The 13,063-nt window shown below is 41.2% G+C and overlaps 1 protein-coding gene across 2 annotated transcripts in view; it reads left to right on the plus strand.

The window, feature by feature from the left end:
* ITFG1 (integrin alpha FG-GAP repeat containing 1) overlaps positions 1 to 13,063 on the plus strand; it is a 162,995-nt gene that overhangs the window by 17,086 nt on the left and 132,846 nt on the right. For both annotated transcript variants that reach the window (XM_072117170.1, XM_072117171.1), the window contains exons 4-6: positions 1,222 to 1,279; positions 4,442 to 4,516; positions 9,377 to 9,471. In XM_072117170.1, coding sequence (XP_071973271.1) covers positions 1,222 to 1,279; positions 4,442 to 4,516; positions 9,377 to 9,471 — 228 coding nt within the window. The remainder of the gene's footprint in view (positions 1 to 1,221; positions 1,280 to 4,441; positions 4,517 to 9,376; positions 9,472 to 13,063) is intronic.

Genomic DNA, 13,063 nt, shown 5'->3' on the forward strand with positions numbered 1-13,063 from the left:
ACAAGGCCGCTGGAGAACCCCGAAAGTGCATTGTCCGACTCCAATGCAATGCCTCTATTCACTAAGATCGTGCGCATGATATCCAGCATCTGTCGCTTCCCCATTCATGTCGCCGGAGTTCACTATCTTCTTACTGGTGCATGTAAGTGCATTGGTTGCGGCACTATTTTAATTTTAAATCCCACTCTCACTCCGAATCCGTCGGATCGTCCGATGGCCCGTCCCCTGATTTCTGTCGCATGAAAGCCGGCACCTCTACGCCAAAATCCGATCGCGGCCAACACAATCCCCTTCTAAATACCTGTCAAAGCGGCGCAATCCCCGAAAACCATGAACGGTCCGACGGAAATGTGATCTGCTGACCTTAGTAAATAAGCCCCAATATGGTCTGAACACAGACCTCATATCCGCATTTTTTGCAGATTGGCAGCGGACACTCCTGTCTGAATGACCCCTTATTTTTTGTCTTTTTGTCATTTTAATTTACTTGTATTATAGCTTAAAATATCATCATCATCATCAATATCTATCATCATCAATAATAATCTCTGAGAAGATCCCTCTCCATATACCAGTGCACGGAGCCTGTGTCACAGTCTAACAGTGAGGCTCTTAGTTACATCCTCCCATAGACAACCACTAAGCCCGTGGCAGGTGGAGTGTGGAGGTTGTGGGTTCTGGGGATGGGCAAAAATGTATTGTGTAATGTGTGTGGGGGATCCCTGGGAGGTGTACAAACCATATATGAACAGATGGTGATATCTCCCCGATGACCAGGTCCCTGCTCTGCAGCTAACCTCACACATCTCTCAAAAGGATTCCCTTCCCAATGTCTGCTCTGCACACAGATACAAGGAGTCTGTAGAGTCTGTGGAAGTCATTCAGTACCGCACTTAACAGAAACCTGGTATTGAACCGCTCTGGCTTTGAAAGTATCGTACAAGAACCGAAATTGCCATGCATCGTGCAACTCTAGTCTGACATTAGCATCACTAATTTGGACTTGGTCGGCTATTAGGTATCACCATTGTAAGCTATTAGACGCTGTTATCTGCCAGATCATGTTCAGGCAATGTAGCCATTGTTGGGTTGAGGTACAAAGAGGGAAGAGAACTTCCTGCCTCCCAGGATTACTATGTTTTGTCACATATTTTCATTGCTGAGAACTTCTTCAGACATGTACATGACACTCATGTGACTACTGTATGTTTTATCTTCCAGACATCAATCACAAGTTGCAGCTTAACAACACCTACTCTGATGAGCCTCACGTTATGGAGTAAGTGAGATACTATGTACCTCCTAATATATTAGTATGAATATGTTGTGATATGTCATGGCTTTTACAATTACCCAGAACGGCTTATCCTGCAAGGATCTGTCAGTAAAGACAACAAATTGATGCGTCCATTAAGTTAATGGTGATACAGGCAGTCCCCGGGTTACATACTAGAAAGGGTTCTGTAGGTAAGTTGAATTTGTATGTAAGTCAGAACTGTATATTTTATCATTGTAATCCCAGCCAGAACTTTTTTGGTCTCTGTGACAATTGGATTTTAAAAATGTTGGGTTGTCATAAGAATCAATATTAACACTAAAGCTTCATTGCAGACACATTTGATAACTGTTATAGCTGTTTATTGTAGCCCAAGACTAAAGTACAATTAATTACCAATATCCAGTGGTCCGTTTGTAACTAGGGGTCGTATGTAATTCGAGTGTTCTTAAGTAGGGGACTGCCTGTATTTATTATACATTAAGTACAGGCAGTCCCCGGGTTACATACAAGATAGGGTCTGTAGGTTTGTTCTTAAGTTGAATTTATATGTAAGTCGGAACTGTATATTTTATCATTGTAATCCCAGCCAGAATATTTTTTGGTCTCTGTGCCAATTGGATTTTAAAACTTTTGGGTTGTCATAAGAATCAGGATCAACAATAAATCTTAGTTGCAGACGCCTGTGATAACTCTTATAGCTGATTATTGTAGCCTAGGACTAAAGTACAGTAAATTCCCAACATCCAGAGGTCCGTTTGTAACTAGGGGTCGTCTGTAAGTCAGGTGTTCTTAAGTAGGGGACCGCCTGTATAGCATTTAATTAATGTAATCTGGCTTTTGATAACCCAATACGTGATTTTACCATATTTTTTGAATAATGAAAGTCATTAGATCACTTCAACATGCAGACAACAGTACTGGAATGTATGGACAGGATAGGGTTTAAATTAGCTATAGTAAGGGTCACCTGAGATCAAGAAAAATTTGCCCAAGGTTGGAAATAGTAATAGAATAATAAAAGATTTCTTGTTAAATTCTAATGTCTTTTAAAGGAAACCTACCACCACAAATCTACCTATAAAGGTAGATCGGGTGGTAGGTGAATCAATGGGACGTGAGGATAGCCCTTTTAAGGGCTAATCCTCACGTCCCCGCACTGTTTAGTAAACTTTTATAACCATAATATGTTAATTTACTTATGCGGCTACTGGGGCGTGGAGTAGCCGCATCTGAGATTACACGAGGCGGCTACTCCACGCCCCGGTAGCCACTTTACCCCTCCTACTCACCATGTTCGGCGCGCAGCTGCTCGTAGCTGCGCGCCCTCGTCCGCCGATCCTGCCGTCTGCGCATGCGCAGAACAGCAGGCCTGCGCCTGCGCGGTCACTGCTCCGAAGCCGGGGCTGCGCAGGCGCGGGCCTGCTGTTCTGCGCATGCGCAGACGGCAGGATCGGCGGACGAGGGCGCGCAGCTACGAGCAGCTGCGCGCCGAACATGGTGAGTAGGAGGGGTAAAGTGGCTACCGGGGCGTGGAGTAGCCGCCTCGTGTAATCTCAGATGCGGCTACTCCACACCCCAGTAGCCGCATAAGTAAATTAACATATTAGGGTAATAAAAGTTTACTAAACAGTGCGGGGATGTGAGGATTAGCCCTTAAAAGGGCTATCCTCACGTCCCATTGATTCACCTACCACCCGATCTACCTTTATAGGTAGATTTGTGGTGGTAGGTGCCCTTTAAGTGCACATGTTCTCCATGCCTGTGTCTGTATTTATGTGGCTGTCGTCACTCCTGAAATGGCCGGAGGACTTAAATAAAATTATATTTGAAGGGGTTTTTCAGCTTTTGAAAAATTCAATTTGGGGACTGCTTTTGTATTAAAATGGAGGAAAAACAAATGCTATATTTGGGCCCCTGGTTCCAACTGAAGTTTTCTTGTCTTTTGTCCCTTCCTGTCATGGTGGTCTATGGAGCTGATGTCACATTGTATACACATTGAGGTGATTGTGGCTTCAGTGGTCACATCTGTACCAACACCACCTTATGTGCACAATCAGTCCTACAATGCTTTGGATTTTCTGGTACATTATTATGTGTTGGCCTAGTGGCTTTATCATAGCTGATGGCAATTACTATATGTAGCAGGTGAACCAGACAGCTGGGTCATTTAAAATCAAATTTTATTTCTACAATTCCTCTTGAACAGGTGAGTTCTTTGTCTTTTTCTTAAAGCGCAACTCTGATAATATATGTTTTACAAATGAAAAGCTCTTGTGATGTAGAACAATTTACGCGAATTCCTGCAGTTTCTTTGCTATCTTCCTCAGTTTAGCCTGTCTCTGTGATTGTTGTCTCCTCTGGCTGTGCTGATTATCTTTGTGAAACCGTCCTTTGTTTACTGTTAGAGATAAGGTACTCCTGCTTCCTGCTCACTATAAAGATCCTGTATTTACATACAATGCAGAGCTCAGTGGATTTAATTGAAGGAATCTCACTGAATATGCCGATAAGTTACTTAATTAGAAAATGCAAAGGATCAAGGGAAGTGAGGGCAGCTTATAATTGACACTGCTTATGGCAAAGGCAGGAAAAGGTTAGTCTTCACCCACTTCTTCTGATGTGTAGCATTTCTGACAAATATCTTTAACCTCTTGTTTGCACTGTACATACAATCACTTGCATGCTCCTGCCACATGCACCTTAAAAACATCAGAGTGTTCTCCATGTTTTGACCATGGTAACCTCAGAATTACAAACCTCTTGATTACTGTATCTCCCTACTTATCTGTCTTCCAATTACTAAACTCTCATCACTACAATCTATTCAACACATCATCCAGGCTCAACTATCAATCCAGACACTACACAGATGATTCCAGACTGTTTCATTCGCCTTCTCAATTCAATTCCAACTTACCAGCTTCATCCACAAAGCTGTGCACAGTTCTTCAATTCAAATTTCCCACTTACGTCTCTTCTAATGAGCTGCACCAATCTCAGGGATGCCATACTTGGACTATCAGTCTGATAACCAACTTCCAAAGTTTTTGTGTACCCTAAAAGTCTCTTCAGGTCTATCACACTTAGGAAATGCACGTAACATTTACTTTCATTGCACTAACCTCCGCTGGTTTAATTTTTTTTTTCCTCTCATTTTTGCAGCTTTAATGGAGACCTGATTCCTGATATCTTTGGAGTCCCCACTGGAGGCCAAACTCCTCTAATCACATACGGCGGGTAAGAGATCAGACTGCAAGCGACATATAATGCAGTGGGAACTGACACAGGTTTAAGAACCTTTGCACTATGCATAATGGAATTGTACGATCTCTGGGATTGCTAACATCAGTGAGATTATCTGATGTAAAATACATCTCCCACTTATACATTATAGATGTAATCTCCTCTAAACCTATGTGGGATTGCATTAAGCTGAAAAACAAGATTTAAAGAGACACTGCTATAAAGTACTTTGCTGCCCTAAGGGAAGAAGTCACCAAGCTACATGTACAATTAAAATATATAACCCACTGAATACATATATTACATATCCTGAACAATTGCTGAGGAATATCATGTATTATTCTCCAGAGCTGCCCTCATCATTCTGCTGTTAGTCACTGTGTACAATACATAAATAAGATTACCGTACATATCTTGAATTGAAGCTGTGTTAATGCCTGAATTGTACACCAGAGATACTGTATACTCACTAAAGTGTCAGTTTTTCACAAGGAAAAATGAAAAATAAAATGTTGTTTGGAAAAAAGGGCTTCCCTGCATAACATTAGCTCATAAGAGGGGGGATATTCTTTCAATATGCTGAATACAGATGTGCATACAGTGTATGTACACAATGACTGCACCAGTAAAATAGTTAGTGCAGCTTTAGAGCATAATACAAGCTAAACATCGAGTGTAGGATAAGTGCTGTATTGCATGTACCCTTTGTCCTCACCAGTAGAGTGTATTTTCGGATTATAAATCAGGATTTAACTCAGGATATGTATTTTATTGTATGTACACAGCTGAATAGTGAATGTAAAACAATGTAACTCAGGATGAGTGTCAGATACTAACTGTAATTTATGTATCTAGTGACCTTACCAAGAGATTAATGGGTGCAACTTTAGAGTATAATACCAGATGTAATTTAGGATCAGTAAAGAATAAGTGCTGCATTGTATATACAAGGTGACTCCACCAGTAGAATGGTAAGTGCAGCTCTGGAGTATTAGACAGGTGATGTTACTCAGAGATCTATACAGAATAAATAATGCAGTAATATATGTACACAATAATGCAAGTCAAGTAGATTTATTATGTAATTGTTTCCAATGACAACCAAAAGTCTTCTGCCAGAAGAAACACGTATGTATTCAAAGCACTCGATGGAGGATTGTTACAATTGTTACAGTCTAGTAAATTAGGAGCACAATTCCCTCTTCTAACCTGATATTTTGACCAAGGTTGCAGTTAAAAAGTTCTATAATGGGAAGTACTGGGCCCCCAGCTGTATGTAATACTAAAATGATGGAATGCCTTCCCTCTTAAAGGGGTTGTACCAATTATTTAAATTATCCCCTGCTTGGACTCCCAATGATCACGAGAATGGGAACCCCAGCAGTCCGCAGGCCCGAGACCCTTTTCTTACTAATGGGTGTAGCAGCAGGACAGGTATCCACACTGCTGCTCCATTCAATTGTATGGCATTGTTGAGAATCCCTTCACAGGCTACATTCACACGACCGTATGATTTCTCCAGTCCTGTATTTATATGAGCCCGTATGACGTTTTTCATCCATATGCAGCACGTATTTAACCCGTATTTTATACGCCCCCATAGACTTCTAGGGCATACAGAACTGAAATACGGGAGAAAATAGGACATGCTCTATATTTTTATACGACTAGTATATGGTACGGTACGCTACAGTGTCAAAAACGGCAATATAAATGGTTGAACGTATTGTCCATTGAAATGAATGTGGCCGTATGTAACATTTAAAAAAACGGTACGTATACGGCCGTTTTCATACGTCCGTGTGAATGTAGCCTGAGGTTGTTCTTAACCTGCCTCTCCACCCATAAGTGTCAATGGGACCCCTGCTGGGATTCCTGCTCTTGTGGAGTTTACTTCCCAGCAGTAAGACACCCATCATTTAGCAAGTTATATTGTGGGTACAGCCCTTTTAAACACCCAAGCTTAGAGGTTTCCTACTTTTATGTCTTTTAATAACTTCTTTGGGAGTTGCACTATGGAAAGGCAGTACATCAGCAGATGCATTTCTAAGTCTATTGCAGCTTGGATCTACAAAAGGTTTAACCCATAATACACTGCAGTTTCTGGCATAAATTATAGGTAAAAGATCTTTACTCAAAATACAGGAACCTGATTATTTATAAATATGTGAACATTCCCTTGCCCCGTGGTCATGTTAATCTTTTTCATATACCACCAGAAATCCCTTTGAATATGTTAGGTATAGGCTTCTTTTAAGAACAACTTTGGTTGTTTGTATGTGGTTGGTTTTTCTCTCCAGATCATTTTTTTCTACAGTGTAATAAATCTAATTATGTCACATTATGCTCCACGTTTTACTGTCAAATCATTTTCATGCTAGAACATAATTATACGTGTTTGTCCAATGTTCTTGTGTTTTTTCATTGCACCATCTGGCATTCAGCCTGTTGTTGTGATAAGGGGAATATTGGACGCCGCTTGTCACTGTTAATAAATTCCAGCAAATCTATTTACGTTCAGCGTGTTTTCATAGCGAGGAGGCGTGTTCCGCACAGTGTAGGTGCCGGCAGCCCTATGACAGCTCGTAAATAATGTATATGGCATCCGCCAGTCCTGTGCTTACACACTCTGCCTCCTCTTCCATATTTCCCCTGGGCCATTATTCTTCTCATTACTGCCATGGCGATTAGAACGTGAAGAATCGATGAGATCTCTCAAGGATAGAAAGACACTACTTTGTGTTACACCATTCCGATTCTAAGTTCCCTTTCACACACACTTGTATGGTCGCCTGGGCCAGAATCCAGGCATAGCATACAGCCGGCTGGATAAGGGAAAGGGGTGATCGCTCCGCAACCCCCCTCCATAAGGAACCGTGCAGCTGTGCTGTATGTACAGCATGCTCTATCTTTTTTCCAGTTGCAGCATATTAGGTGACACACATTGGGGGAGGTTTATTAATCTGTCTACGACTGAATTCTGTCGTAGTTTGCACTGAAAAACTCTCTGCACCACATTTATATATGGTTTTAGACAGTTTTCTGGCTCTCCTACGACAGCAGAATTGTGTCCTAACTTTCTGTCATAAAGTAAGCCAAATAATAGACGGTCTTATACTAGGACTGATTTATCATCCAGCATCAGACACTTTTATAAATCTGGTGCAGAATACGAATGTCTGGTCTAACTCTGGACAATCTAACCTTAGGGCACTTTTTATAAATCTGCCCCATTGTGCTCACCATACCATGTGTGTGCACATTGCATTTCTTTGTCGATTCTATCCTAGATGCCATTCATACAGCTTGCTTATGCCCGCCGTAATCAGTCATGTGAAATGGGTCTAAGAGGTCATGTCTCCTTACACAGCTCCCACTAAGCTTACTAAGGATCCTGCATTGCTCATCTATCTGGGTTAAACATGGTTGGGAGTTGTAGTTAGTGTACAGCAATGCTGTGTTCATATATGCTCCTTTCCGCATCACTAAATAAGAAGGCAAATTTTAGACTGCATTCACTTTGTTACGTATAATGAATGTCTCATCATATCCAAAAGTGGATACCGCAAACACAGGGTTTTTTTTTATATATATAAAATGGCCCATTCAAAATGTTGCTTAAAGGGGTTCTCCAGAAGTTAAAAACATGACTGTGAAAAACAGGGCCACACATGACCATAGTTTGGTGAAGGTATTTCAGCTTAGTTATATAGAGATGAATGGTGCTTAATGGTAATACCATGCGTTACCCATGGTCAGAAGAAGGACTGTTTTTGGAAGAAAGCAGCCAAAGCTCAAGCTGTGGGCGACCCCTTTACCACAGGACTCTTGTTTTGAGTTCGGTTTGCCACCCTTCTTCATTCTGGATACCTCTGACATCTTGTTTCTTGCCGTCCTGTATTTCTTGGTGGATCTCTTCTGATGACATACATGCAGAGTGAATCCTATTTGTTTGTGTGATAAGTTTTGCCTGTTTCATCTTTTGCCATGATGTTAATGGACCCTTTGTTGTTCTCATGGTTCAGTCCTGAAGCTTTTTTTCCATCAGATTGGGACATTTACTGCATGAATTGCTTTTTGAAGTCTTACATACACTGAGCATAAATCAAATGCAGCATCTCTGTGAGAAAATGTGTATCGCCGGAAGGAGATTCTTCTTCCTCCGCTTCTATAAGTGAATATTAGAAGTGTCTCATTATGTGGGATAAGTGTTGTGCTGCTTCTGTGGGCAGATCTGTGGGATGCACACTGCTTTATGGTTCTCATGCACCTGTCCAAGATGTCAGACACAACTGAGATTATAGAAACTCCAGTCAGGTACATTGTCACAAACAATCAGAGGAAATATATATGGCCCGCATTTATTAAAGTGTTTGCGCAAGTTTTCTATCCGACTTTGCACAAGAAAAACTGTGCACTCTACTGGCACATGTATTTATAAAGTGTCTGCTCCAGTTTTGTGTCGCGGCTGCAATGTGTCCGACCAGACAGAAAAATGTGCAGCTAAAGGGGCGTGTTAGTGCATAGTGAGACCGCACTCCACTAGTCTGTCCAACATGCGCCACCTTTGTGTCTGTACCACAATTCTGCAGCATGAAAAAAGTGCACCAAAAAAAATAATGGTGCATTCCGCTGGTGCAGTGCAGGAGGTCCCGGATTCATGAAGAAAGTGCACCACATTTCATGAATCTGCCCCACGCTGCACCCTCTACAGAGTGCAGTTTGCGCTATTTGTTGATAAATGTGGGCCAATGTTTTTAGCTGGTGTATATTGACAACATTTGTTTAGAATTTTTTATTTGTAATTTTCTGTATTTCCACCTAACTGAACATTTTCTTTTTTTTTTCTGAAAGGGAGGTTATGACCACAGGGAATTTCAGTGCAACACGCCCTATGTATGTACCCCATTCCCATGCCTTCATAGACCTCAATGGAGACTACACTGCCGGTAAGTTACCAAAAGTCTGTTAGTCCATATTACCATATATATATATTATACTCAAGGAAATTTTTCAGCAGCACATAAAAATACATAGAACGGTCACAAGGTCCTTCATAAATGCATACAGGAAACTCCAGTCAGGCTAAGGTAGTTTTTAAAAGTGGAACTTTTATTCCATAGTATACAGCAGCAATGTTTTTGCTCCAACTCAGCCATTCTCAAACAATGTGATCAGTGATGTAGGTGGAAATTAATACATACAAAACGTTGTCATCTGACTACATAGGTCCACCGCCTGATTTTAAAACATATTGATACTAAAGTGTAAAAACTGAAAATACAATAAAAAGTACATATATGTATACATGCAAACATTCTCCTCGCCAAATTGCTCATTGATTAAAGAATGCAAGGAAGGAACCATGTTTTGATGAAGAATGTTCTGATAAACACTTGCATTCACTCTGACTCCTGCTGCAGAAAACATTCCCAAAACCATGACACTATATCTACCATATTTCACTGATTTCTTTACACACTTTGGGATTGGTCTTTCCCCAATTTGTCAACAAACATAATGTTTCCCATCAGATACAAATAAGTTAAACATGTTTTTATCATTGAAATGAACGGTGCACCACTTTTTCTCTGTCCACATAGCATGCACCCTAGCAAAGGTGAGTCTAGCCTATTGATTCTTTCCGCGATAATAAGACACTGTCTTATATTAATTTTTGCTCTTAAAGAGGCACTAGGTCTTCATTTTCCATGAACAAGAATCCACAATCACTGTTGAACAAAAAAAAAAAAAAAAAAAATCAACATTTATTAATATTATGGTTTGGCCACTGCACAGTGGTTTTTCAGTCCAAATGCTCATCGAGACACTGTATAATGAGACACATCCTTGAGACACTGAGCAGGGAAGCAATTCTAGCTCCAGTGTTGTTCAGCTGACAGAGAGAACACCCTTGCGTCCTATTTCTATATAATGCATTGACTCCCGTCGACTGCTCTGTGAGAAGTCCATGGAATCATGCCACCAATTCGGCACATATACACGGGCTGCACACTTTCGTGTGTAATAGGCCTAAGGGTGAAGACACACATGGCGTTTTTGGGCCGTTTTTACTAAGTGCGTTTTCAGATCGTTAAAAACGCATGCGTTAAAAAACGCATGCGTTTTTTGAAAACGCATGCGTTTTTGTCCGGTTTTCCGAAATTGCGCAATGAAAAACGGACAAAAACGCATGCGTTTTCAAAAACGCATGCGTTTTTAAAAAACGGATGCATTTTTTAACGCATGCGTTTCTAACGATCTGAAAACGCACTTAGTAAAAACGGCCCAAAAACGGCCCAAAAACGCCATGTGTGTCTTCACCCTAAGGGTTTGTTCTCAAGTGGCGTTAACACATGCGTTTTGAAGCACACCAAAACAGCTCAGCAGAGGAGATTTGCCTAATTACATTGCTTTCAACATTGCTTTTACAAAATGCATGCGTTAATACGATGATAACATGCACATGTGTTAATACGATGTTAACACGTATGTTTACACGCTTCGTGTTGTCTCTGATGAGCAAGGCGAAACACTTGTCGGGTGGTGTTCACCCTTGGTCTGTATCGACCTGTATATGTGTTCCTTGTCCTCTGTTATACCTCTGGGTAATGTGCAATACTTGTTTGTAAGCAAATACCTTGACTAGTTCAGAGAACTATACCTTCTATACAAGCTTATTGTGATTTATTTGTTATGTATATTTAGTTATTTTGACCATTGATGGAACTTTTTTGTGTATGTTGTTTTTTTTTAAAGGATTTAATTTAATTGATCTAATAAAGTGTCATCTTATGCATTCTACATTTTGGTTTTTGTTTCCCCTATTTTGTGGTGTTACTCCTATAGCACTAAAACACTGTGCCTGCTATCATATATAGACCATAAATGTAGATTTACGCTCCTACATAATGGGGCAAATTTACTTACCCGGCCCATTCGCGATCCAGCGGCGCGTTCTCTGCTCTGGATTCGGGTCCGGCCGGGATTCATGAAGGCAGTTCCTCCGCCGTCCACCAGGTGGCGCTGCTGCGCTGAAAATCATCTCCACGCGCCGGAATGCACCACCTCGGACCAGGTGAAGGTAAGCGGTCCCCAAGCGACACTTTTTCGGTTTTTAAATGCGGCGGTTTTTCCGAATACGTCGGGTTTTCGTTCGGCCACGCCCCCCGATTTCCGTCGCGCGCATGCCGGCGCCGATGCGCCACAATCCGATCGCGTGCGACACAATCCCGGGGCAATTCAGGTACAATCGGCGCAAATCGGAAATATTCGGGTAACACGTCGGGAAAACGCGATTCGGGCCCTTAGTAAATGACCCCCAATATCTCCAAAATACACATTACATAGTCATACCCACTATGTCTACTAACACACTATGCACCATCACCATTGGACCCACCACCACCACTTAATGAACGCTGTGGCTTGTTATTGATAAAGGAGTTGGAACATTGAATTAATTCTACATCCCAGTTTTCCATGTAAGATAATGCTACAGTCATGCAGTTGTGCAGGGAACTACAATTGTTCCTATTATATGCCATCTCCTGCCACATGTTCTTTACAGTTTCTCCCAGTTATATTGCAATGCCATATGTCATGTTACCTGTAAAGGAAACAATCATTTCTACCATTTACTTCAGAATGTACCAGTCCCTAAACTTCTGAGCAGGAGAGGAGTTGTGGATGTTCCTGCTCGCAGTGTTCCCTGGGTGATGCAAAAACATAACACGAGTACAAGTTAATTATAGAAATCATGTTCCCATCATTTACATTTCAGGATCCTCCGCTGTCCCGCTGGCAGTTTCATTACAAACATTAGATTTTACAGCCACAATCAATGTCCTGTGTATGAGGCTAGTGGAGCAGATCCGTCCTTGTTTCCATTTGTGCTGCGTTTGCGATTCCTGCTTAGTACCTGCTGACGTAGACTTCAGTGAGACAGACATAGCCGAGGGCATGTTTGTCTAAAACTATCCCACTTTATTACATGGATCTGTAATTGAATAGGATGTTCTACTGCAGTTTAACAAACTGAAAGCAATAATCAGAAATATATTACTTAATTGCTTTTGAGGAGCCATTTTTGCATTATGGGGTAGAGGAGGCAACACCTTAATGGGCCATACTAGGTCTCCTCTGTTGTGGTGGATGCTATGTGGTAACCACTGTTGCAGAGGGTGCTTTTTGTTGCATACATACCTGTTCTGTCTTCGTATTCAATGCTTGCTTTTCCTTGATATTTGATTTCTTAATAGGATGTTGGCAATTTAGTGCAGATTGATTTTACTTGTCATGGAAAACATAAGAAACCAGTGGCTTGTGTGTCTCCTCTTCAGGCTGACACAGAGAGTACTGTTTCTGAACAAGCCCTGCTTCTGTGGGTTAAATCCTCTGTTCTATTATATGTATTCCCATAAAATGCCAGCTCACCCGCATAGCATGAGACATAAAAATAATGAGTTTTAAATACCTGCTGATCGCAAATTGGCACTTTCTGTTGCCCATGGCGACAGGACAAGTCGAATTGTCAGATTA

Source organism: Engystomops pustulosus, chromosome 7, assembly GCF_040894005.1.
Source record: "Engystomops pustulosus chromosome 7, aEngPut4.maternal, whole genome shotgun sequence".
Taxonomy (NCBI): domain Eukaryota; kingdom Metazoa; phylum Chordata; class Amphibia; order Anura; family Leptodactylidae; genus Engystomops; species Engystomops pustulosus.